This window comes from Lolium perenne, chromosome 6, assembly GCF_019359855.2.
Source record: "Lolium perenne isolate Kyuss_39 chromosome 6, Kyuss_2.0, whole genome shotgun sequence".
Lineage (NCBI taxonomy): Eukaryota > Viridiplantae > Streptophyta > Magnoliopsida > Poales > Poaceae > Lolium > Lolium perenne.
Genome location: NC_067249.2, coordinates 71,978,918 through 71,994,501, shown reverse-complemented (window position 1 = coordinate 71,994,501; position 15,584 = coordinate 71,978,918). Strand labels below are relative to the sequence as shown.

The 15,584-nt window shown below is 45.2% G+C and overlaps 2 protein-coding genes across 17 annotated transcripts; both read right to left on the bottom strand.

The window, feature by feature from the left end:
• Window positions 1–2,115: 2,115 nt before the first annotated feature.
• LOC127307667 (uncharacterized) lies at window positions 2,116–8,740 on the bottom strand. Of its 16 annotated transcripts, none has more exons than XR_011746928.1 (5): window positions 8,349–8,450; window positions 7,262–7,686; window positions 6,287–7,014; window positions 4,721–5,500; window positions 2,116–2,525 (listed from the first exon to the last, which is right to left on the bottom strand). XR_011746928.1 is itself a non-coding variant. In XM_071821865.1 (4 exons), the coding sequence occupies exons 1-4, from the start codon at window positions 8,443–8,445 to the stop codon at window positions 2,511–2,513; spliced, it is 789 nt and encodes a 262-aa protein (XP_071677966.1). In that variant the 5' UTR covers window positions 8,446–8,449; the 3' UTR covers window positions 2,116–2,510. The 16 variants fall into 16 exon arrangements, 7 of the variants coding, with proteins under 7 accessions (XP_071677966.1, XP_071677962.1, XP_071677963.1 ...); XR_011746932.1 differs by having other exon boundaries at window positions 5,391–5,500; XR_011746936.1 differs by having other exon boundaries at window positions 5,391–5,500; window positions 6,763–7,014.
• A 4,487-nt stretch (window positions 8,741–13,227) lies between these two features.
• On the bottom strand, window positions 13,228–13,986 carry LOC139832427 (uncharacterized). The gene has a single exon (XM_071822187.1). It carries the CDS (start codon window positions 13,984–13,986, stop codon window positions 13,228–13,230), a length of 759 nt encoding a protein of 252 aa, XP_071678288.1.
• Between the last annotated feature and the right edge of the window lie 1,598 nt (window positions 13,987–15,584).

Genomic DNA, 15,584 nt, shown 5'->3' with positions numbered 1-15,584 from the left:
CACTCCGTTCGGCTTCCTTGAGATAGATGTGTCTCCACCTTGAAAGGAATCAAGGCAACTAGCTTGAAGAAGATTATTTGGCTGGTCCTGACTATTCCATGCCTATGCGCTCCTTCAAAATTCTGTTGGATGTCAAACATGTGTTACTGTACTTTGTGACTAGCCTATACGTGGTTCTGGATCCAGATGCAATAAAAACAATCACTATGAACTTTCAGCATTGTTGACCCAATCAATTGCTTCTACCAATGTACAGAATCTCAATTCATCTAAATTAAAATGTGAAGTTATTTCCAATCCAAGTTGGCAGAGCCTTAATATCATGTGCCTCCACAATGACCAAATCAAGCATAATGCATCATCTTAGGAGTACAATCTTTTCACTTGCTAGAACATGAATGACTGGCAAGTTCACGGGCTGCGATACTAAATCCACCAACATCTCAACAACTTCCACAATCTGCAGAATAGACTTGGATACACAACCTAGCAAAATTAGCACCTTCCAACAATTAGAAAACCGCAGATAATATTAGTACCCTGTCTTATTTCAATCACTGTAGAATACTAGATCACCAGATAATCATGTGTGCACATTTATCTGCTGGACTAACTTATATGGTCCACAACACCAATAAACCACACAAGCCCTGAGAGCGAAGATAGCTGCCCGACACATTGCCCATCACTTCCTGTAATCAATATTGTTCTACGGGTGCGGCGTGTCGCCGCGCCAAAACTTCCTAGTTATGCTTAAGCATCATTGATGGAAGTTACCCAAGGCTAGCCCTCTATGTCAATACCAACTTTTTTACTGAAAAATTCTCCCATCCATGATATAAATTTTTGGGCACAAATGCCAGTCATGTATATCATTATGTCAACCAGAAAAGTTGATATTGGACGAAATGTGAAATGTTTCTCCATCTCAAGCAGTACAGCTTCAGCTTAGCAGTGAATGCACCGCATCCAGTCATGAAACATCTCAAAACTGTAGACAACTCAGGTATTATTTTTTTTTTAAACGGAGGGCAAAAGCTTTGCGCCAATCTACTAATTAAGGAGAGTTTTACAAAAGTAACCAAAGCTATTACAAGGGATCACTCTCCCGGCATGATGTTGCCCAAATGCTTGGCACCCGCTCTAACCCACAAACGGGCCTCGGCTTTAATTTTCTCGATGGAAACATGAGAGGGTGTATGCTTGTTGCGGAAGACCCTTGCGTTGCGTTCATTCCAAACTTCCCAAGTAACAAGGAGCGCGAGCGAGGATATAGCCTTCCTACTAGGAGCGGTGCCCCCCGCCATCATGTTCCACCATTGGTTTATGGAGAGATCGGCCCATTGCGTTGGATGGATGGATGGGATGCCAATCCACTCCTTGATGGCACCCCAAATCCTAATGGTAAAACGGCACATAATGAAGAGGTGGTCAACGGTCTCGAGGGTTTGGTTGCAAAGGGGGCATCGGTCGCAATTTGACCAACCTCTAGCTTGTAAACGGTCCGCCGTCCACACCATATTTTGCATGAGGAGCCAAGCAAAGAACTTGACCTTCGGGGGCGCCCAAGCCTTCCAAACGATCTTGTTCATGTTGGAGGCAATGGAGCCAAGGAATTGAACCTCATACGCGGACTTGGAGGAGTAAACGCCATTCGCCGTGAGGTTCCAAGTTATGTCATCCTCCACCTCCTCCCTAAGTTGAAAGTTGTTAAGAAGGACCCAAAGCTCCACGAATTGCTTGAGTTGCTCCATGTTGTTGATTTTCTCCATAACTCAGGTATTATAGCATCCGGCTACGAGAACCATCGGATGGATAAGCACCATGGCTAGATACAACCTCGCCGTACACTGATAGATAACTGATGGCTGACTTCACAAATTTCAGATCATAGTGCTCCCAGCCATCTGGCAGATATCCTTGGGCCTGTCTGCAGCTGCTTTATCTTCTGTGTCATTGACATCCATCCAATACTAGAAGTGTTACATGATGAACAGCATCGCTTCAGGTGCTCTGCTAATGCACCAGAATACTAGATCCAGCCACAAGGATACAAACACGCGTCCCCAAACAAAGCAGACATGGATACTCTGAAATAGTGATTCTAACAACTCATTTCATTTCAACTCGATTTCTAGGGAAGAAATAATCATGTTATGTACCAGAATTCCAATGCATGAACAAGTGGAGGAATATGCTCCAAACCAAAAAGTGACAGATCACAGATTAGACAGGAAAAGCCTTCTTTCCTACCTGCAAACTCAGGGTGCCCAGACCAATGACAAGAGATTAAAGCTGCCAGGACAACTGACTTGCTATAGTACTACTCAAAACATTACCAATAAATATTAAAAAATATCCAACTAAGTTCTGAGAACTGCTCATAAGCAATAAAATAAGAAATGTATAAACACAATTGAAGGTTAAGCAAAAACTAAATACTGAATAGCTCACTCCAAGACTTTGGGCTGACATGAGAAAACGGAACTCAACTTCAATCAGGCGTAACTTCAGAATAAGACCACCTGAAGCAATAGTACACACCTTTGTTAGAAAAGCCTGCAAATGTGGTTACCAAAACGCACCAGAGTGTGCCATCAAAATAAAGCTGCAATAAGATGAACATCAACCCTGGTATATCAACATGTCGGCTAAAAACATACAGAAAGTGCCCGTTTTCTTTGGCCAACATGTTCTGATAAGGTCCTGATATTAACTACAGAATTGCATCTAGGCTTTTCACCTATAGAACTTCGCTAACAGTTCTAGCTGGCACAATCCCAAGGGAACCCCAGCAGGGCTCCTTTGATTCATAGGATTAATTTGAATCCTATGGGAAACTTTAATTCATAGGAACTAATCCTATAGGAATTTTATAGTGCAAATCCCATGGAAAAAAAAAACATTAGTTCACACCTCATGAAAAATTCCTTTGCTACAATCAAACATACTTCATCTTCTCATAGGATTCAAGTAGACATGAAATCCCAATCCTCAATCATCTGTTAGTTTTATTTTTCCCAGTGGAAAATATTGTTAGGAATTAACAGCTTGAGCAAATAATTCAGTCGTAAGGGAAAATAATCAAAAGATCTCATTTTGAAAAAAAATGATCATTGGTGTATAAAGAACATCAATACTTCCAGTTTGAACAATTTGTGTTACAGATAGTACATAATAATTGCCCAAGCCTTCACTTACATGACCTGTGTCTATAAGGCAACAATAAATAATTATTTTAAATGGAAAATCTATTAAGTATTTAATTGAATACCGACTTACCATGCCACCTAGTGACCTAGGTTTCAGAAAATTACAAGTCAAAAAAAAATTCAGAAAATTACTACTTGGTAAATCCGAACAGCCCAGGTGGCAGTTTTCTTGGGTACCAGATTGGATTCATCTGGTTTCTCTCTAAATTAAATTTCCATGCTGAATTACAATTAAATGTAGCAAATAAAAAATGTGAAGTTCTCAATCTTGGTTTTTATAGTTTTTCACCAACAAACTGGAACCAAGCACCCTCCTGTTTTCGTTTCTGAAACGAACAGGTGTTTTGACCTCGATGTCGCCAATAGAATAATGGAGAGTTGAATAACATCAGCTAAGTATAAATATAGCAAGACCTCAGTTCTTCTTTGAAAGCAACACGAGTTTCCAGTAACTCCAACTGTTCCATGAAATATAGCGATGTCCACATAATCTATCAATTCTTATAAAGAAAAAGTGCAATAGAGAGTCATGTGGAGCCTAGTCGGCTTGTACATCAAACTTTGTGTACAAAAAGAAGAACCAGAAAAAAAAAATCTCAACGACTTAAACTTCAAGCAATTGTTTGTTATGATTAAATATAACTTTCAGAAGAAAAATCCTGGAAAACAACAAGGTGCTATTTACATGCTGCTCCATACAGACGTTATACATCCAACAATTACACTGCATCGAAGAGAGTTTGTAAATATGTGTGAAAAGGATTTTGGGCATAGCCTCCTCCACATAGTGCATTTCCCATACATTGCCACCTTGATATAAGCTATGAAATTGAAAATGTTCAGAACTGGTAAATGACTGAAACAGATATCTATGTTTCTGGTAAATATCTTACATTGTTAGTGGTCGTGTATACTATAAATTACAACTTTATCCCATCAATTTTTTCAACTCCTTAATTTTTAGACAAGTATAAATGAGAAGCATTGTGCCAGTTGAATTGGGACTGGTAGACTGAATAGTGTAATACATATCATAAACTGAACCATTATTGTCACAACACTACACACAAACATACGGAGTACTTGCAAAGAGAAAAGGAGAATCAGTAATACTAGCAAATGAGGTAGGAGGATGAGGATTGACAAGCATTGCCATCAGACATAAAGTAATATAAACATCTCAATGTTCTTGAACACAAAAGTATCAGAAGGACACTGACAGATTAGGATTTTCTTATACTGAGAGACTAACTAAAAGGACATGTAGGTAAAACCGTAAAAGACCCAAACAAATCCGAGGAGCACTATATTTCAGAGTACTTAACATTTATTGAATACAAAATTAGCCTCCCTAAGTGCTTGTAAGGAAATAAAATATCATATAGTAACATCCCAGCCAGCACCTTTCAGAGAAGCACTTTACATACACGGATAGACCATGTGTCAGGAAATTAACAAACCTACCGTAGAACTTCTGAGGGCTGAGGGTTAACAATATGCCTACTTACCACTCACTGTCCACATCAAGTAATCAGCTTGTTTAGATCACCGCTCACGTTGCCCAAAGCCAATAAGTCTATCATTAAGGGTGCTCTCCCTTATTTCTCAGAATACTCCACATAATCTTTTGGCCGATATGAACTCTTGCAAAGCAAAAACCAGCTATTAACTCTTACAGATGAGCTTCCGAGACCTACCATTTCAAGAGTACTGTGACCAAGATAGATCTCTGTAAGGCTACTTCAACAAATCGCACACTTCTGCGTGCTATGACTGATATCTAAATTTATCAACCTAAAATCCAGCACCATGCCTATGTTTATTGAGCTTTTCGACTTAATCAACACTCTATTCATATGGAAATTAACCAAAGAGAGAGCACATTGTGCAATTATGACAACCAATTACTTCTTTTACCAACCTAAGAATATATCAAAACTAATTACAGTTATCCGAAATTCCAATAAAGTGTGACGAAAAAGTTAGTGGTTCTCTGTACTGACATTAGCATTATTGTTTGCAAACATACTGCATGTTGAATGGTACAATTAACTTATTTGTTCACTATTGTCAAACAAAATTTCCTGAACAGTATCCTTGCAAAAACAAAGCTAGTAGAGCCAGAAAAGAAGCTAAAAAGAAAGACAATAAAACGAAAAAAATAAAATAGATACCAACCAAGGTTTGATGGAAATGTTGCCACATTGATCACCACATAAACCATGTGACAAACTCCTCCATCAACACAGACCTAACGAAGGATGCTTTACAAGCCTCCAACTTCGGCCCTGGAAAATGCATGAAAAGCATCAGATGACATCTTTCCCTATTATTTCTGTTGCAATTTCACACCACCGGAAAAGGGAGAACAAATCATCCAAATTTAGTGATGGCTTCTAATGCTGTGAGCAAAGGTGTTTTACAAGCTAGGATGTTGGTCAACTGTCAGGTTACACATGCTGATACAGTTAACTAAAGGTGCTTTGCCTACATTGGAGTATTGGCTCCATCTTTGCACAATTAAACAGAAGATCCAGCAAAGGTGGAAAATACATCAGCATGGTAAAATAGGCTAGTTCAAGTTCAAGTAACAAATTGAATACATGAAAGTTGTTTGCTGAACACTAGCAGAACTGAAATTTCATTGCCATGTTATGTCACTGAATTACAACAACTTATCACAGACTTTAAAGGGGTATAACACGGTACCATCAAGGGGATTCTAATACCACATGTCAAGGGCTTTCTTACAGCGGCACAAAACCAATACAAGATAATATGAATTGAGAAGACAGTTGGTTCAATTAAAAAAAAACTTGACTCAGTGGGGGCAAAAGTTGCATTGACAAATTAAGGAAACTATCGTACAAAAGTTCCCCCTTTCTACATGATTAATACAGAGCGTCAAGTACTCCAACAAGTGAATGGTATCTTCATAGTCCACACTAACCATAATTCCACTATTCTAAAGTAAGTGGTATGACAACATAACAACCAAATTCTAAGTCTCTTCATTTGTAACTGTTTAATATGGCTATCTAGAACAAACTGAAGAGGAAGCCAGATTTCTTAACTCTGATAAATGTTCATCAGTTGAGATGTTCAGTGTAAGCCTCAGATTAGTCATCAAAGCCTCTTGCTCCCAGCTAATTGATCCATAAGCATATAGTGCCATCATTGTTGCACGATAAGCATGCAACTCAAGCAGATGGGTTTCTTCCTTCAGACCACCTTCCATTGGAAGAGGTGATTCTCTTCCAGATGTAGAAGCTTCAACATCATCGTCATCATTCCTACTACAGATATCTTCACTGTCATACTCTTGAGGATGTGCTGGCCTATAGGGGCTACCGTAGGGACTGCAACTACCAACAGAGGATGCGGCACTATCAGTATCGCGGTCTTGAGTTGTTACAGCGGGATACTGATAATCAACATAAGTGTTAACCGCTGCCAAGTTTGTTTTAGGAAAGCCATTAGCTCTGTTATTTAAGGAATCATGCATGCATTTTTCACCCAGCATTAAGCATGGGGAATCAACAGCATCTACCTTATCCATCAAATGAAGAGAATCTCCAGGACCAAGATATTGGCGTCTTCCATCTCTGTGAGAAGTCTGAAACTTCTTAGTAACTTCACTGCGCTGCATAGGGAAAGCTGATGCAGCAGATGATTTCCTCTTGATGCCTCGAGACATATTGCCCTCCAACAAAACCTTGTCCTTCAGCAGAAGATGACTGCCCCCTGAGTTTCCACCTTTTGTCCGACTCCTAAGTGAACCACCAGCACATCTTGCAGAATCCTGCAAATAATTACCAAGACGTTAGCAAGTTAATACTATTAACCAGTGTTGATAACTTCATAGAATAGACACTGAAAACAGTCTTCAAGCACCATAGTTGCATTTTGACACAAAAAGAAATAAAGCTGTGTCAACTGTTTGGCATAAGTTATCCATAATAATTTCCGTAACAGGCATTCATCAGTACTAACATTAAAACTTGTGCAAAAAGAAAATGTATTGTACAATTTCAAGGGATGAGCTGTACCTTTGGAAGAGCAACCCAATCGCTGTCTTGCCAAAGCTGCCTTGTCCTAAGATTGGATGCGTGCACTCTCATTTCTTGGGAGGATCCGAGGAGCCTGACGAGATAAAACTCCTGACCAAGCAATCTCACGACTTCCGCAACCTTCCATGAATAGCTGTCAAAGACTTCAAGGATGTCGCCCGGGACCCAGCACACCTGGCCATCTGAGGGCGGTGGAGAAGGCCTCAACGCCTTTCTTGGAATCCTTTCCACGTCTACACCACCGTCAAAAGGACGTTCATCATAGCTTACAAGATAGGTGTGACCATTGCCAGAAACGATGGTGGCAGGCCTCCAGGAACCAAACGGTGCCTCCGCCTTCTGTAGCACCTCCACCTTGACACCTTTGTGGAACTTCATCAGGTGTTGCTGTTCCCCAAACACTGCTGCAGACAGGAACATACCAAATTTTAGTAAATGAGTGAATCGGCTCTCAAAGAGAAGAAGGCGAAAGGATCTAAACCTGTAGCAGCAGCATTGATTGAACAAGATACTAAGATAAACAACTAGTACACACGACACAGATGATACTGTTCCATTCAGAAACAGCTTCGCCATAGATCAAAAATGAGAATTCCGAGGCGTATCGACAGACAAACATCCCGCGAACGAATTAATTTCGCACATCAGGACCTCAAAGTGAACTGCGACGGTTGCAGGAGCAGATTCAGTGGAACCAGACGCACCAAATCAACAATCCGCAGGAAAACAGATGGACGAACGGCTCATTTAATTAACCAGAGTACTCTGAACGAGGATACTGGACATCAGAAATTGCTGCGGGTAGCAACTACCGCCCACAGCAAGCCGTCAAGGACGAGATTAACCGACATATCCAGATCAACAAACGACAGGTAATCAGCCCATGGGTAAGTCGTGGACAGTTCTACCAGAACCACAATCTGGATGCCACAAACCAGAAACACACTAGCAGAAGAAATCACGGACTCGTGCATACATCGAGAGGAAACAGATCAAAGGGTAGTGGTACTACGAAATCCGCGCGGCAGAACGATCTGCTCTAGATAGACAGTTCCGAAACGAGAACCTTTGTTTGAACTGGGGCGAGAGGCGAGGAAACCATCGCGCTCAGTCAGTCGAGCAATCGACCCAATGCGACGGCGCTCCTCGCCGCATCCATCCATCCCCCGCATCGAGAATTACTACTGCATACATCGCGCCCGGCCCCAAACTCTGGAACAAAACAAAAAACTGAAGGAAAAAAAAAAAGGTAGGAACAGGCGCAAACCTTGCGATGGCGACGGCGACGGCGACGGGGAAGAAGGGAGCACGGGAAAAATCCGAGGAAAAGCTCGTCGGAGCGCGCAGAGCTCCGGCACCGATTCTCCGCTCCGGGAGGAGAGATTGGGCGAGGGGAAAATTACCGGCGAGAAATCGTGGAGGACAAAAAAAAAGGGGAATCCGGGAATTAAATTTAATTGATTTGGGAAGGGTGCGGATTTTATACGTGTATCGGGAGCGAGGGTTGCGTGGTGGCGGTCTCCGGAGCGAGGCCACAAGTGTGGGCGCATCTGGGCCGTCGGATCCGAACCGCTGCCCACTGTGCTCCGACGCGAGCCGTCCGGTGCGGATCGGACGGCCAGGATGGGCCGAGACCTTTGCAGGGTGAACCTTTTCTTGGGCTGTCGGTTACGGTACAGGTCAGGTGGTGTGCGTGGCTGGACTTGCTTCGATCGGGGTGGAAGGAAGAACAACGTTTGAAATGCACAAAATTGGGATGGATGCTTTTGTTTTGGATGTGGAAGCATATGAATCGGATGTTTGGGTGTCGCGAGCCGGAAGCGAAAACCACTTCTAAATTTGGTTAACAAAGACCTACAACGGTTTGTAATCTATGTAAAAAATTGTGATGATTTTCAGAGTTAGATTGTGCATTGGAGTGAAAATTACTTGTAATTTTCGGTTGAACAAAAATATTTGCGATCTATGAAAAAATGGTGATACTTTTCAAACAATGTTTAGTGTATGACCCAAAAATTGTAGTAGATGCATACACCATTACATTATACATCCGAGAACATTTTGAAAAAAAAAAGTCTAGCTACTCTTTTTTCACATCTTTGGTCCCTTTAATTAGTACCACGAATAAGTGGTGTAATTTTTACCGATGCCCCGAATAATCGAGCTATGTAAAGTTCACGTGTTCTTCTTAGGAAGGTCATAATGATGCTACAAGGTGGCGTCGTGTCTTGGTGCTCCTGTGCAATTTTTTCCTATATGGCACGAAGTTACTGAGAAATAAGAAATGAATTGTCTCTTATATTGGTCTCTTAATCATGATCCAAAAGAATAATATTAAGTGTCCTACCCATCCTCTGTTTTTTTCAAAAATAAGGGGAATAACTCGGGTTAACTCATCCTCCATTTAGACTCGCTTTTCTAAATTAAGATACATCCCCGTTAAAACACTAAATATCTAAGTGTGATGTGGCAAGCCATATAAGAATAATAAGAGACGGCCGTTAGCACTAGCCTTGGTGGCTTGGCATATCTAATAAGCGGTGTTCATAATAAGTTATGTATTCTCTTCGCCAACAAACAGATGCGAAAAGTAAACTCGATATGTGTATCTCAAGTTATGGACTGGAAGTTTTGTTGTTTATTTATTTCAAAAAAATTACAAGTATATATAGTAATCTCGCTTTAGGTTTTAACTCAATATATCTAACGCTAGGTGATTCTGCGATCCCTTTAACTTGCTTTGGGAACAAGTAACTTCGAAGAACGAAACTGGATCAAGAAAGCCCCCGGTTCAAAAGCACTCGTGCAATATTTCCAAGGTAGCTACTTCTACCTTGGTTGTCACGTTTGGCCTCTCCTGTTATAGCCACATGGGTTACGAACTTACGATTTGCTTGCTAACATGGTTTTCCCTTCCCCTATAGTATTATCAGTTTGGCACGTGTTGTTAGTGATTTTCCTTCGCAATTCGTGCATGGCATAAGCTTGGTCATGGTGGATGGCATGAATTGGGCACTCGTCCCTTTCAGTTTTCCAGTTAGGTCACGTTTATTTTGTTGGACGCAACGGAACTCACTGAGCAAGAGGATAGGTTGATTTACTTTAGAAGGGTTGATAGATATATATAGATGTAGCATGTGTGTTGGCTGCACTATGTGTCAATAACGATATCAAGGCAATACGAGGAAAAATTCAGTGAAAAAGTAGTGTTTGGGTTAAGCCAATGGAAGGATTTGTCATAATAATTGTGCCTTTTTAGCTTTGAAACCCATTATGGATGTGTTGGGGTGCTCATCAGAGACAAGGAGGTTTACTGTTGCCTGTCACCATCCAGCAGACTATGCTATTAGCTAGACGAATTGCCCTGGCAAACAAGATGTTCTCGCATTATTTTGCAAACTGATACTGTACAGGTCATTGAAACACTCCAGCCGCCGGGAATTTTTCTTCGATGGCAGCTGCTCCTTTTTCTGAAGATACTTATATTCAATTCAAGCTACGGTTGAACCTAGAATTTTGTACTGCGTGCCTTGAAGTCGAACTGGTACTTAAGATAGCACCTAGAGAGGCGATTGTGGGCTTGTGGCTCGTGAGGCACTGGCTGTAAACCCATCTAAGGTTCTGGCCCTCTCACCGACGACGTCATTGGTTCGCATCGTCTCCAATGGCCTTAGGATAATCACTCTAATGACTGACGATGTATATTTGATAATCAATAAAGCTCTACATGATAGCATTTCCTAACATTGCGCTCTAGCCAGAGATACCGAAGAGTTAGCATGATGATGGAGTTGGCTTTCCTGCGGTCGGCTCGGAGGAAAATGCCAGAAGCGTTAGACCACCAATCATTGAGGGTGGCGCCGTGCCATGGCAGAATGTCAGGAAGACCCAACCGTGCGACGAGGCCAGACCAGACCTCCCGAGCGAAACTGCATTGCAAGGAGAGGTGATCGAGGGTCTCGTCCGCGGCACCGCATAACGGGCAAAGTGTATGGGACGGCAGCCCCCTCCGGAGACGCCGATCAGCCGTCCAACATCGCCTCCGCAGAGCGAGCCATGCGTGCATCTTGAATTTGAGAGGAGCAAAGGAGTGCCAAACCAAATTGGCTCCGGTCAGGCCGACGGTGCCATGAAACAACATGCGGTATGCTGTTTTAGAGGAGAATTGGCCATCGCCTCGCCACTTCCAAGAGACCTTGTCCACACCCTCATCGCCATGCCCCGGAAGCGGCACGGCCGCCACTGCAGCCCACAAACGCAAGTATTGGACCACCACTGGCACCGATAGAGCTCCTGAGATATCAGTGGCCCAAGAGTTATCGAGGAGGCCGTCACGAACTGAACGCCGGCGGCGCACAGCCGGCCTCACGAGGAGAAGGAGGTCAGGCGCTATTGCCTCCGCCGTAAGCCCTCCGATCCAGGGGTCCTGCCAGAAGAGGCTAGACTCCCCGTTCCCAAGCTCAATACGCACGGAGGCGTTGAAAAGCGCGACGCAGTCCTTGCCGACGTTGACATCGAGGCCCGCCCAAGGTTTCGGAGCGCCAACCTTGTTGAACCACAGCCACCGCGTGCGCAAAGCTGTGTTCATGCGACGCAGGTCGTGCAGCCCCAACCCTCCAAGGCCCTTGGGCTGGCAGACTAATCTCCAAGCCACCGGGCAACACCCCCCTTTTGCGTCATCGGTGCCAGCCCAAAGAAAACCCCGACGGATTTTGTCCACCGCCTTGAAGAACCATGGATCAAGGTCAAGAGCGAGTAGCTGATAGACGACAGACGCCCCCAAGACCGCTTGGACGTAGACGAGGCGTCCTTCACGGGAGAGCAACCACGCTTTCCAAAAAGGAAGCTGATCTGCGAGTTTGTCGATGGCGGCGTGGAGCTCTGCTTTCCTGGGCTTGTCGATGGAGAGAGGCAGGCCTAGGTATCGGCATGGTAGTTCTGCCAAAGGGCAAGGCAAGGCCGGCTCGATCTCGTCCAAGATTTCCGGGGGCACCGGATGGGAGCTGCCGTGCTCTTGGTGTTATTGGCTCTCAGCCCGGATGCACCACCAAAACAGTCCAGCACTGCCCATATGGCTGCCAACTCAATCGTGCACGGCTTGGCGAAGATGACGACATCGTCGGCGTATAGAGATAGGCGGTGGCGCAGCCCAACAGAGGAGAGATCCGTCAGGGCCCAGCCTGCTCAGCAGCACGAAACATGGATGAGAGGACATCCATGGCGATGACGAACAGCAAGGGGGAGATTGGGTCCCCTTGCCGCAATCCACGGCCATGGCTGAACGCGCTACCGGCGAAGCCGTTGACCAGCACCCTCGTGGTCGCCGATCGCAGCAGTAGGGTAATCCAGCTGATCCACCTATGGCTAAAACCTCGCTGCCGAAGGACGCTGATGAGGAAAGGCCAAGAAATGCTGTCAAACTCCTTGGCGATGTCGATCTTGAGCAGCAGCGAGGGAATCCTCTTACGGTGGAGCAACCGCGCGGACTCCTTGACTAAGAGGTAGTTGTCCTGTATGCATCTGCCACGGATGAAAGCCGTTTGGTTTGCATCCACAAGCTCAGCCATCCGCGGTGCGAGCCTCCTTGCCAAAACCTTGGTGAAGAGACGCGCGAAACTGTGGACAAGACTAATGGGCCGAAAATCCTGTAGGTCCACTGCGCCGTCCTTCTTAGGGAGCAAGGTGATGAGAGCCCCATTGAGATCACCAAAGAACTGGTCCCTGCCAAGCCAGAGAGCATGCATAGCTGCCATCACATCCACCTTGATAATGGGCCAGCAATGGCGGTAGAACTCAGAAGTGAAGCCGTCAGGGCCAGGAGATTTGTTCGGCGGCATGGCACGAATTGCCTCCCAAACCTCGTCCTCAGTAAAACGGCCCTCGAGCGCGGAGAGATCCACCGGCAACAGGCCAGCCGCCTTAAGGGAGATATCATGCTCCCGAGGCTACGGCTTCCCCAGCAAGTCCATATAGTAATCCGTGGCTAGAGAGACCTTGACATCGAGGTCAGCAGCCCTGCGATCGCCGTGCCGCAAGGCAAAGGATGAGCTATGCTTCTTGCGGGACGTTGCCAGGATACGGAAGAATTGCGAAGAGGCGTCCCCTTCCGTCAAACCAGCCACCCTCGCCCTCTGCCTCGTGATGGTGCGTTGTAGGGATGCAAGGCCAAGGACCTTGAGCTTGAGGCCACGTCGCAGCCAATGCTCGGCAGGGGAGAGCTGCCGGCTATCTTGCGCCACATCCAAGCGCAATATCACCTCATTGGCAAGGAGGATGCTGTCGCGAACCGAACCCACGCGGCGCTGGCTCCACCTTGACAAGCCGCGACTAACACGTAGTAACTTAAACCCAAGCCGCCGCAAGGGATCAGCTGGCACCCCCCCGGCTGCGTTACAGTTCCACAAGGTTTGAACCTCTTCCTGGAAGCCGCCAAGCGACAACCAGAACCTTTCGAAGCGGAAGCGCTTTCCCACTGCCAACTCGTCCGCCGTGGTCATGAGGATGGGACAGTGGTCCGAAAGGGAGGAGGACATCGCCGTGAGGGACGCATCTGGGAAAATCTCATCCCAATCAACCGAGGCGAACCATCTATCCAACTTGACAAGCGTCGGAGATGAGCGCTCGTTACTCCACGTGTACTTGCATCCGATGAGCGTGGATTCCTTGAGCTCCAACTCATTGAGACAGCGGCGAAATTGCCCCATCGCTCGACGATCAAGGACGGGAGTGCTCTTGTCCGCGGCCGAGACAATCATGTTAAAGTCTCCGGCGATCGCCCAGGGACCGGCGCATGCCGCTCGAATGGCTCTCATCTCATCGAGGAAGAGAGGTGATACGTCCAAAACGTATCTACTTTTCCGAACACTTTTGCTATTGTTTTGCCTCTAATTTGTGTATTTTGGATGCAACTAACACGGACTAACGCTGTTTTCAGCAGAACTGCTCTGGTGTCTCGTTTTTGTGCAGAAATCCAACTTTCAGGAAAATCCTCGGAATTTATGCAGAAGGCCCTATTTTCACAGAATATTGGCGGAGCCAGAAGGGCAAGCCAGGTGGAGGCCCGAGGGCCCCACACCACAGGCCGACGCGGCCCAGGAGGGGCCCGCGCGGCCCTATGGTGTGGCGGCCTCGGTTGGCCTCCGACGCCCTCCTTCGGACTACTTATTGCCTTCGACCTAAAAACGCACGGGGAGAAGTCGAAGTCGCCAGAAAGCCTCCAGAACGCCGCCACATCGCGAAACTCCGTCTCGGGAGCCAGAAGTCTCCGTTCTGGCACTCCGCCGGGACGGGGAATTGGAGGAGATCATCGCCATCATCACCACCGACGCCTCTCCATCAACCAGCCATGCTTCCCCCATCCATGTGTGAGTAATTCCCCCGCTGTAGACCGAAGAGGATGGTAGGGATTGGATGAGATTGGTCATGTAATAGCATAAGATTGTTAGGGCATAGTGCCTAGTGTCCGTAATTGGTACTTTGATGATATTGTTGCAACTTGTTATGCTTAATGCTTGTCACTAGGGCCCGAGTGCCATGATCTCAGATCTGAACATGTTATTGTTTCATCATGATATTCATTGTTTTATGATCTTACCTGCAAGTTGTATACACATGTCGCTGTCCGGAACCAAAGGCCCCGAAGTGACAGAAATCGGGACAACCGGAGGGGATGGTAGTGATGTGAGGATCACATGTGTTCACGGAGTGTTAATGCTTTGCTCCGGTACTCTATTAAAAGGAGTACCTTAATATCCAGTAGATTCCCTTGAGGCCCGGCTGCCACCGGCTGGTAGGACAAAAGATGTTGTGCAAGTTTCTCATTGCGAGCACGTACGACTATAATTGGAACACATGCCTATTGATTGCTTTGTACTTGGACACCGTTTTATTATCTGCAAATGCCCTGCTATGATTGTTACATGAGTTTCTCTCATCCATGCAACGCCGGTTATCCGTCCCCGTGCCTACAGTATTTTAATCCTGCTGTTTACTATAATCACTACTGTTGTCTTTGTTACTCTGCTGCTGTTATTTCACTACTGCTACTGCTATAAAACTATTACTATCGATAAACTCTTGCGAGCAAGTCTGTTTCAGTGCGACTGAATTGACAAATCCATTTGTTAAGGCTTCCAAGTGTTCTTTGTCTCCCCTTGTGTCGAATCAATAAATTGGGTTATACTACCCGCGAAGACTACTGCGATCCCCTATACTTGTGGGTCATCAAGATCTGTTTTTACGCGCCGTTGCCGGGGAGCATAGCTTTATTTGGAAGTTCACTTGGATTAATATTGTTCGCTGC